The 11,819-nt window shown below is 35.2% G+C and overlaps 1 protein-coding gene across 5 annotated transcripts in view; it reads right to left on the reverse strand.

The window, feature by feature from the left end:
- The window catches only part of LOC118738722 (1-acylglycerol-3-phosphate O-acyltransferase Pnpla3), a 255,899-nt gene that overhangs the window by 43,174 nt on the left and 200,906 nt on the right, over nt 1-11,819 (reverse strand). For all 5 annotated transcript variants that reach the window (XR_004992943.1, XM_036469648.1, XM_036469646.1 and 2 more), the window contains exons 4-5: nt 10,739-10,847; nt 10,590-10,678 (exon numbers count right to left, since the gene is read on the reverse strand). Coding sequence is in view for 4 of the 5 variants with exons in the window: in XM_036469648.1 (XP_036325541.1) it covers nt 10,590-10,678; nt 10,739-10,847 (198 nt within the window). In the remaining variant the exon portion in view is untranslated. The remainder of the gene's footprint in view (nt 1-10,589; nt 10,679-10,738; nt 10,848-11,819) is intronic.

The following is an 11,819-nucleotide window of genomic DNA, read 5'->3' on the forward strand; positions in this document are numbered from 1 at the left end:
TTATTCTCATCATATAACTTCGTATGAAGCTTGGTTCATACGGAACAGCCAGAGCGAAGTTGGGCTATTGTGGTGCGGGTCTCCCGAGGCAGACAAAGTTCTGTCCCGTCCACGTCAGGTGGTTGTGTGCCTAGAACGGCATTCACAGGGCGGGAGTCTACATAACTTGAGACCGATTCCTTGTGAATGCCGCTCAGGGTCTGTCGATAAGCTGACGGGTCCATAGGTTGTTTAATGAACCTCTGGACTTCGTCCGTCAGTTCGTAGAGATGCCTCCTGACGTGCCTTGGCGAGGGCTCTTCTGGAAGCAGCTGTTTGTTAGGATGACCACGTCTGTGGCTCCCCACAATAAACTGCTTGCAGAGCATTGTGTTATGCTTTCCACATCGCCTCACTCAGTGTTATACCAACATCCGTTTCTATTCTTCTTAGTCTGCAGGTGGCCTTTAAGGCTTGCCCACGTATGATGGCACAAAGTGACGGTAAGTTCACCAGTGCCTCAAGAGCACTATACACCACTCAAAAAAATTAAAGTTAAATAAATAGGCTATCAATCAACCATTTTGGTTCTTTACTATCGAAACCAGATAAATTTTAGTGGACTCACATATTTTTTTCACGCCAACGTAGACCCTGTTGAGTCTCCCGTTGACCCCTGGGGGTCCAACTGGACCACTTTAGGAATCACTGTTCTGGAGTAAAATATGAGCATCGTGAACATCCTCTAAATTTATACGTAGAAACGTAAGGTTTGTAGCAGAACCTCTTTCGACAAGAGGAAAAATTTTGGAAGGTGCCCCAAACCGCATCTTGGAAAAGATTTTTTGGGACCACTCTAATGTGTATGCATGTAGTTTGTATTGAATTTTAATTGTATGAAAAAAAAATTTTCAAGGACAATCCGTTTTTTTATTTACACATGTAAGATGTTTTAAGACAAAGATAAGTCCAGAAATAGATACCTCATACCAAAAACCTCTTATCCAAAATTCAAGCACTTCCTCACGGGACTACAGCAAAATGCTAAGTAAATTAATTAATTAATCCCAACGGCTTTTTACCCTCCATTCCCGCCCAACCGACACGAGGGGCGCAGTCCGCATGGCGTACGGAACTTTTTTTTTTTTAGTTTTTTGGTGCCAAGTAGTGGAAACAGGAGTTTGTTAAGTGTCGAGATCTAAAACTATTCAGCTACAGAATCAAATTCATCAGCTGATTGGATATGCTAAAGATAGTATTTCAATTATTGAGAGTGGAAATAATAGTTTTCTTTATAGTAAAAATCGAGTCCGATACGTCAAACGTTCTGGAATGGCAGTTAAAATCTTGACATAAACCACGGAATGATTCGCTTAGTTCAAAATTAGTTTTGCATGGCTTTAATAATAGAGGTCGAAAGTGTCTTGATACTCGAGAAAGAACATTAAAATTTACCTCAGCCAGGAGGGCCGGGCTATTAATCAAGCCTGTCATTAATTTTACGATAAATATTATACCCAGCATTTCTCTACGACTTGCGAGTGTAGGCAAATTTATGAGCTTTAGACGACTTGTGTAAGGGGGGAGATTGCAATCTGAATCCCAGTTAAAATTACGCAATGCAAAAAGCAAGAATTGTTTTTGAATTGATTCAATCCTTTCTGAATGAACTTGGTAGCGGGGATTCCAAACAATAGATCCGTATTCTAGTATAGGTCTAACCAAACTGGTAAAAATAGCTTTTGTAACATAAGGATCTTTGAACTCTTTTGACCATCGCCTTACAAATGCAAAAACGCCTTTGGCTTTATTGACTGTAACATTAATATGATGGTTGAAGTTGAGTTTGGAATCCATTGTGATATCAAGATCGACAAAATTGGATACCTGCTCCAGATTATAATTTGATATTGAATAAACAGCTGGTTGAACAGCCCTCCGAGAGAAACACATAACTTTACATTTTTGAAGGTTTAGTGGCATATAGTTTGTATTACACCAACTAACCACGTTGTTCAGATCCGCTTGTAACAGAGACCTTTCTTCGATAGAGGACAATGTTTTAAAAAGCTTCACATCATCGGCATACATTAAAATTTTTGAATGTTTTATTATAGAAGAAATATCATTAATGAATATCAGGAACAGAATCGGACCAAGGTGGCTTCCCTGAGGAACCCCTGAAGAAACTTTAATGATGTTGGAAGAACAATTATTAACAATAACTCTTTGTGTTTTATCAGAGAGGTAAGATGAGATCCATTGAAGAAGACTGGGCTGAAAGCCGATTAGGTCGAGTTTACGGATGAGTAACGAGTGACATACTTTGTCAAAAGCTTTACTGATATCGGTGTATATTACGTCGGTATGAGCATTTTCTCTAAAACCGTTTGAGGCATGAGTTGTAAACTCCAATAAATTAGTCATAGTAGATTTTCCTTTAGAAAACCCGTGTTGAGACTGTGTAATTGAAGAAGATATAGAATATGTCAGCTGGTTAACAATAATTGCTTTGAATAATTTGGGGATAGCGGAGAGTTTCGCTATGCCTCGATAGTTTTCTATAGAGGACCTGCTGCCGTTTTTGTGAAGTGGTATTATGAAAGACTCCTTCCAGGCTGACGGAAAAACGCCATGTTTAAGTGACAAATTGAATAGAGTTGTTAAAGGCCCGCAGATGTTCTCAGCGCAGTTTTTAAGAAAAAAGGTCGGAGTATGATCAGGTCCAGGCCTAAATGACGCTTTTAAGGTTTTTAAATAGTGTAAAACTTCATCGGAAGATATTACTGGAATATAAGCAGAGTTGATTGGACAAAGCTCGTACGGATAGTCTCCACTTATAGGGAAGTCTACAGAATAATTGGCATAGCAGACGGAAAGCCATGTGCCTTACGCTTTGAATTTACGAAACCATAAAATGATTTAGGATTGTTAATTAAATTCTTCTTAATTTTACATAAATATGAATTATAACATTTCTTATTTAATGCAAAGTAGCTATGCCGCAAAACTGAGTACCTTAGGTAATCACTGTGTAAGTCCGTTCTTTTATACAGTTTAAAAGAGTGCGACTTTTTATTTTTAAATTTTTTAAGCTCTTTAGTGAACCATAATTGTATTGGTTCTTCATGAACAATATTACGTTTTGGCACATACTTTCGAAACAAACTGAAAACAGTATCATTAAAGTGCTCAACGCTACGCTCCACGTCATCTCTATATATTGGCCAAGATAACTTTGAAAGTTCTTTGTTAATTTTCCTGAAATTTGCTTTCGCAAAAACATATCTAGTACTTGAACTTGACTTATTATTATGTATTTCATTTATGATTTCGTTGCTTAACTCAAGAGCAGGATGGTATGCATCTACCGGCAAAACTAGGGGATCACACCGACTAATAGAGGCCTTCGGAACATCATCAACGTAAACGAGATCCAAGACCTTTCCAAACTTATTTGGACATATATTTATTTGTTTGAGGCAAAGTTCAGCCATTTCCTCCAGAAATGCATTGTAACTATCTCTAGATGAAACTGGTACAACATCGGTGTCAATGATGTTCCATGAAATATGTGGCAGATTTAAATCGCCCAAAACAATCATAGAATCGGATGCCGTAAGCATTGCATTTACGGTCTCAAGTAAAGAAACTAGCTGCATATATACTGATACGGCAGAATTAGGAGGGATGTAACAAAGAGCTAAACAAATATAAGTCTTTCCAGCCTGTACACGTATACATTTAAATTCGGTATATTCAATGACAGGAAGACTAACTTCCTCGGATGGTATCGATGAATGCACCGCAAAAAGAACACCACCGCCGATTCTGGCCACGCGGTCACTCCTGTATATTTGATAATCATTTGGAAGAATTTCGGAATTAAAAATATGAGGTTTGAGCCATGTTTCGGTCAAGGAAATAATATTATAACTGCAGTCAAAACCTTTTAAATATAAGTCAGTTAATTTGGTATTCAAACCTCTAACGTTTTGATAGTAAATACTTAAATAAGACTTGCGAGTTAGTTTTTTGAATCCGAATTAAGATTAGAAATTTTAGCTACGTTATTATTACTTTTATTAGGTTTATACTCAAACTCGCGAACAAACGCCCCGGTCGGCCCAAATGAACTATTTAGTAGTGAATCAAAATCTTCGGAAGCTACATCAATTTTAAAAGATGAAATATCGCGATCGTATTTAAAATTAAATTTACGAATAAATACATCTTTAGTTCTAATTTTAGTCGATATGTATGACTTTATATCATCCGAAGAAGTATCTTTAGCAAATCTAGAGACAAAGATTGATCTTCTCGGAGGAATTACAACCAACTTTTTGGTAATGATGTCTGATGTGCGGGGCTCCAAATTATTCGGAGGAACTAAGTTAGACAGTGGAGCTTGAGATGTTGATGGCAACACTGTTAAATCAACGGTTTGACTATTTTTAGAAATAGACCTAGTGGATATGGCTTTAGATATCGGAGGCTCCAATGCCAGAGGGCATGGAGAAGATAAATTAATAAGTTTCAAGGACTGGGATGGAGGATTTTTTTTACTAGAATCCGTGGCTGTCTTTTTAGGTGGACTAATAACATGCCCACCTCTATTTTCGCAATTTGGCAAAGTCCAAATAGATTTTAGACCCATGGTTTCTTCAACAAATTTGCTTAGAATTACACGTATACTATACGCTTATAGTCGAAAAAATGTAACCACCCTAATGCACATATTATCAGGTACACTCTTAACAAAAAGCATTTTCAAGCCAGTAATGGATAATAGAGACCTCTTCTTTGGATTCGGTACTAAGCCTTAACATTTTATTAGCATTTCAAATGCTTATCAAAACTTTACGACACTACAGTTTGATAAGATTTCACCAATGATATCAGTATTATTTAATTTAATTATTTATGTATATATATTAAAATGTTGTGTTCGTTTGTCACGGTCATCAGAACTAGAGAACGGCTTAACCGATTTAAATAATTTTTTTTTTGTATTGTTCGGTATAATACTAGGAGAGTTGCCACCTATTTGAAACCGAGACCATTGCAACGTAATGTATGAGAAGCAAGAGGAAGACGACCGATAGAGTTTAAAATCGCAATCAGAGAGGTTGTCGTCTGCGGACGAATCGTTCGTTTTACCTATCGTTCGTGATACAGAATAAGGCCCTTAAACCTCTCGTAAAAATTTCAAACTTTTAAACTAAATTTCCCAGAAATATTTTGAGTACGCAGTTTGTAGCCCATTCAATTTCAACATGAGAAAGTGCAAGTTTAAAATAGCTGCGACTTACCGTTGATTTGAAATATAAATAAAAAAAAATCGTCGAACATACTCTGTATGGAAGAAAATTACTGACATCATCAACAAAAAAAAATGCCAAAAATCAACGGTAATTCCCAGCTATTTTAAGCTTGCACTTTATTATACAAAAATTGAATGGGCTACAAAACTGCATACTCAGGATATTAAAAAAAAATTTAAATAAAAAGTTCGAAATTTTTACGAAAGTTTGTCTATTTTTTTAATATTGCACAAGTATTTAAAATTAGATTTATACAGTTCTTGTTAAAGAATAAACTATATTTTTTATAAACAAACAATCAAAATTTAAACAATAAAATAAATAGTCTAATCTTGTCAATGTGTGAATGTCGTAAAGTTATTGTAAGCACTATATATAGAAGAAAATCTTTTGTTTTAATTAACGAAGACATTGGGCCGTATGCATAAAAACTAAGCAATTGCTTTTACTTAAAACTTCATACTTTTCAATTAAATTTATTTGAACAAATCGAGTAAAAGGTCTGAACTTTTAAGAAAAAGCATTTTCTTAGGTTTTACGCATATGGCCCGTTGTTTCTATTTGAAGCCGATTTCGAAATTTTGTTTCAATAAGATTTAGTATTGAAAATATTTAAAAATTTGCCTAGGAATGTAAAGCTGATAGCACACCTCGTTGTGTTATAATAGATCGCTCAAGACATTTTTAATATTTTTTCAAGAGAACACAAAAATTCCAGCAATGAATTTTCAGGGTTATATATTTTTAGTATTCATCACAAAATCGTACTAAAAAGGGCTGCGTAGTGGGAAAGTATACATATTGTAAACGAAATTGTATCAAAAAAAGTACAATTGCACCAAAAATGCCAACACAGTTTCACCTGCCTTGGCGCTTTCATTAAAAAATTACAAGCCGTTCACGATAGGGTTGTGGAACGCAACTGCAAATATTGCCACACACCGCAAGTGCTTTATGTGTTACAGCGATACTCTTTTATGACACTTCAGTAGCACTTCTTATAGCCCTGACAGACATGTGGTTTGTACACCATGGTATGTATACTATGGATTTTGATACTATTTCGACACACATCTAGTACGTATACCGATGTTTTGTTTCTTTATCACAACTGATAGCTTGTATGTATGCCATTTTGCTCGCGCTGCTCTTAGGGCCGGTCCACATAGAACTTTCGCGTTGGCGTTGGTTTAACCGAACGCACGTTAAAAGTATGCTTGCTACAACGAACGCACGTTAAAAGTATGCTTGCTACAATGAACGCTTGGCAGCGAATGCTTGGGCCACTAAATTAACATACTAACGACAGATAAATTAATATTTCATATCAATAATTGCATTAAAAACGATATTTCTTGCCCGCACTTGATTAAAAAGGAAAATCCCTGCAGTGAAAAGCTGAACCAGTATGCACAAATTCCAGTTCATGAACTATTATTTAAGGATAAAAGTCATACCACTTCGTTATGAACCATAATTATACCAGTTCCTCATAGAAAAAAGTAAACTAGTTGGTAGAAATTATAGTTCGAAAACTGGTATTAAATAGGGAAGTTATACCAGTTCGTAATGGACTATAATTATACCAGTTCTTCGCAGTGAAATGCCAAACCAGCCAGTATAAATACTAGTTCCTTAACTAGTATGTGCTAAAGCGACGGCCTACCATTTCGGTGATTTCGAACAACTTATGCGATCAGCGACATCTGTCTTTGAACAGCCACAACCAAAACTAAAATGCGGTTAATTGCTTTCATCACAAATGTCGAGCGAAGACTACCGATTCTGGTTCTGAGATCTCAGGTTCAAGTGCGCGTGTAGGTTTTTAAAGTAAAGTAAGTAAATTAATTTAAATAGTTATTTCAATTTAAATATAAAATAAAAATTGTACGTAAATTTAATTTCATTTGGAAAACACCTAAATACTCTAATACCATAAAAAATGAAAATAAATAATTTTTTATTCTTTTTAAATAATACCATAAATTTAAAAATTACAACAAGAGATATAAATAAAAAATAAAATAAAAAAAAGTTCGCTCACTGAGATTCGAACTCGGACCATCTCTTGATTTGGCGTGCCATAGCTTTACTCTGCCGACCATTGCCACTGTTGCAGCGCCGCGAGCAAAATGACATACTTATGCTTTTCACGGGGGATGAATAGGAAGTCTATCCCGTCAACTGGTATTATGCTACTAGTATTTCTACTGTTAGCGTGCTGATGCAGGAGCGGACAATTGACATCTCCTACGACACCGCCATGTTAAAAATACCAGTCGCTAACATTGAAAAAGGATACATCGTGAACTAGTTGGGCTGAAACGCAAACTGGTAGCATTCTGGTTCACAACTGGTAGCTTTACCTGCAGGGATATTTCACATAATTTTATTTATTTGCAAAAGCTGACGACGCACGCGAAAAGTTGAGAGTTGGCCATCTTTTTGCTTTGTGTTGGCGTGAGCGTTGTCGAATTTTGGCTATGTGGACGGCTGCATTTGAATTCATGTATCCATAGTCAGCTGTTGAAGCGACGCCAACGCCAACGCAACGCCAAAGTTCTATGTGGACGGGCCTTTACAGTCGCAATGGCCGAGTGAACAGAGCGCTAGAGTACCACTAGAGAGATCCGAGTTCGAGTTCCCGTGGACGAGTTTTTTTTATGATTTATTTTTATTTTTTAATTCCTTTTTAAATAATCTGAAGATTTTAATGTTAAAAAAAAAAAAAACATTTTTATTTATTGACTTTTTATGATTTAAAGTACCTAGGTTTATTTCATAATGAAATTGTTGTTAAACAAATATTTCCTCGCTTCATTTACGCGTTATTTTAAATAAAATAGAAAGCAATTCTCTTTTCCTCCATATCTTTCTTTTTGAGACTAAAACGTGAGACAGCTTACTGAATAACAGAGTAAATTTCAAAATAAAAATATGGAGGAAAAGATAATTCCTTTGTATTTTATTTGAAGGGAGGAAATATTTGTTTAAGAACAATTTCATTAGAAAATAAACCTAAATAAGTTCTTTAGTATCATACAAGTTCAATGAAAAAAATTTTGTTTAATATTATTATTATTATTATTATTATTTATTGATGAAAATAAAATATTCCAACAACATTTCTAGTGCATTAGCTGCTTATTTTTATTAAGAAAAAAAAAAAGAACAATTAAATAATAAAGAAACAAGTAAGAAAGTATAAGTTCGGGCGGAGCCGAACATTAAATACCCGGCGCAAGTATTAAATATATGTTTTCCACCTTTCCGAAACATACCGCTACATGATAAGCCGGGGTCTATAAATATTAAGTAAACTAGCATCCTTAAATTTTGAAATATTGAAATTTCAAGCATTTCTGAAATTTACCGTTATATGAAAAGCGGCCGTAATTTTAGTCCGATTTCAATAATTATCAACGGTTTGCTTTTATGTGGCAAGCACAATAACCATACCGGAGTTTGGTACAAATTGCTAAAACGGTTAACGATATACATATATGTGATCATAAGTGGGCGGTGCCACGCCAATTTTCCAAAATTCTATCATAAGCGTATTTTCTGATAAAGAATTGTTGCAACCATCAATTTTGAATAAATTAGCTTTAATATTTACTGATTTATCGAGGATTTCGTAATTCTCGAAATTACCGTTATATGGGTGTGGGCGTGGTTATTGTCCGATTTTAAAAATTTTCGGCCATTTGGTATGCTGTACCAGGGTCAACAACTGTGCCAAGTTTGTAAGAAATTGGTGCAGCGGTTACCAAAATATACACATGTAACTGTAAGTGGGCGTGGCTACGCCCATTTTTCAAAAATTTTTAATATTCTTATTTCTCGTCTAAAAGTTATTCTAAATGTCAATTTTGAGTGAACTATCTCGGACTCGATCTCGGATCTTTCAAGTGACACTCTAGCGCTCTGATCACTCGTCCATTGCGACTGTTGGACCTGCGCGAGCAAAATGGCGTACATACATGCTATCAGTTCACTGTCTCTGTTTTCACCACACAATTTTGGTGAAATTTTTTTTTACTCTCTGGCTGTGTTTCATGGTATACTCGCTTTATACCACGTTCATTTTCGTAGTATAGGAACCAGCTTCAAACCACTTTGTACGATGGCATAAATGTGGTTTACAACGACAGACATGTAGTATAGAATGCTAGTATAATATTTAAACCATATGTCTGTCAGGGCTATTACTGGCTAACCAGAATGGTAAGGCTATGGTACAATACGTAGCCGTGGATGTGGTGTATTATTGCTGATGTAGTTAGCGAAATAGTTTGTGACTGTGATACTACATTCTGGTTAGCCAGTAAAAAGTAAATGTTAAAAATGGGAATAAGATGTCCAACTCAAAATATTGCATAACGCAATCTTCAGCTGTGTTTTTCAGCAGCACAATATTATCTATCAACAGGAAAATAATACTCTCTATGGGTATCTTTTAAGCTAAGAGACCCCATTATCGGCACAATGGACCGATTTTCGGCGCGCTTCATATACCGATAGTGTGAACAAACAAAATTTTTCGAAATGCGGCAATCTGAGCCGAAATTGTGCTGACTATAAGCAATTAATATTGCTGTACCCATAATGTGAACACTCTTTTGCTCATTGTAGAACAATCAAAATGGTAAACATGCGGCGAATTTTATCGGGTGCTCATGCCGCGATCAAAGTCGACAATTTGTTTATTGTTATTATTAATCAAGCACGATAATGTGATTATGTTGTACCGATTATCGTCGCATAATTAATTTGGCCGATATGCACCGAAAAAGATTGTGGCAATATGCGCTGATAATGGGACCACTCAAAAAGTAGTTGTACATACAATTTGTTTAAATATGTTACCAATCAAGCACGATGAAAATCGGTACATATTGTGCTATTTGCGCCGTTAATGGGATCCCAGCTTTAGAATGTCTAGTGATTTCTTTCCATTTGTACCCACTGTTTTTTTCAGTTTCCAATTCTTTCGCTTTTTCATAATTAAACTTTTCTATATCGGATCATGGAAGTACAAATGCATGTATACCTTTCAGTACTCGCCAATAAAAATTGTTTCGTTCTTGAAAAGCTAAACTCTTCTGATTCAAACAATACAAATGTAGCAGGTGCTAGTGCCGTTACAGACGCATCCGTTTAGATTTACCTGGCAGGCGTTTTACCGCCGCGAAATGTATGTAACAGGGCACCGGCTTGTGAGAAAGCTCTAATAGCTGGTCCTGATTTGTATGACAGTATTCGTAAATTGATTTAAAAACTTACCACTCATCAACTAATATCGATACCCTTGGCCCATATAGACGGTTGGAATGAAGTAAGCCAGTCGTATCGAAATGAGGCGGTTCGCAAATCTGTAAAAAAATACATAATGAAGTCACTTGCAATACGAAAATAAATTTCATTGTACTTACCGTAAAATTGCTTAAAATGCGGGTCTGCACTGTGTTATTTAATTGCCTTAAAATATTTTCTATCCTCACGCGAACGTGTTTGCTCAGTTTTGGTGTAAGTTTAGTAATCCTAGGAAGCAAAAAAGTAATAGAGAGTGTGCAAAAAGTATGCAGTTGTGTTTTGATTCAAAGGCAAAGTTAGTAAAAATAATTATTTTAAATTTCTTTTTTTTTTTGTCAAAATAAAGTTTCCAAGCCAATTTGGTAAGCCAATGCATTTTTATTTAAATCGTTAATTTCTGTTCAACGAAACGTAATGAAATATTGCATGTACATATGTGTACTAAATAAGAGAAAGAAAATTTTAAATCCAAAATTCTCTAGTTTTTAAAATTTTTATTGAGTTATGCAATACATTGGAACATTGCCATTTTGGGTTGTATAAAACACACTATAATAAATTTATAAAGTAAGTGATAAATAAACAGGCATTTTCGACCTTCGCGAAAAATATATTTACTTTAAATTAGCTATGTATGTTATAGGATATAAAAGTTTTTGTAACTACATACGTATACATGTTACATTGCTCTCGAATGGACTAATATAACCTAATATGTTGTGTTTTCGTTAGGCACTTGCAAATGTTTTCCCAAATGGCTTTGGAAGCTGCTTGACTGTTCTAGAATTAAACAGCAAAAAAAAGAACAAAAGTTAAATTAAAGAAATTCAATTCAAATAATTGAGGTAAGTTAAAAATGTACATACATACATACATACATAAAAAACAGTAAAAGTTAGCATCTATTAACAATAGCGGGAAATAAAGTACCGCGAAGACCGTAGGCAGTTGAAGCTTAAAAACTCGAAGGATGATTTCAAAAAAGTTTGATGCAAATAGGAATAGGGTATGAAATCGGCATCTGGGGTTTTGAAATACATACAGTATTGGCCTATACAATAGCACCCACATTTTAAATTGATATTGTTTGTCTTTCATGTTTATTTATTTTTTTTAGGAACTTCGAATTAAAATATAGTTTTACTCCGACTCCGAACGGCGATTGTATTTTTATGAGAAGCTGCTTTTTATGGCAGAAAT

The sequence above is a fragment of the Rhagoletis pomonella genome, unplaced genomic scaffold, assembly GCF_013731165.1.
Source record: "Rhagoletis pomonella isolate Grant_MI unplaced genomic scaffold, Rhpom_1.0 Rhpom_scaffold_00005, whole genome shotgun sequence".
Lineage (NCBI taxonomy): Eukaryota > Metazoa > Arthropoda > Insecta > Diptera > Tephritidae > Rhagoletis > Rhagoletis pomonella.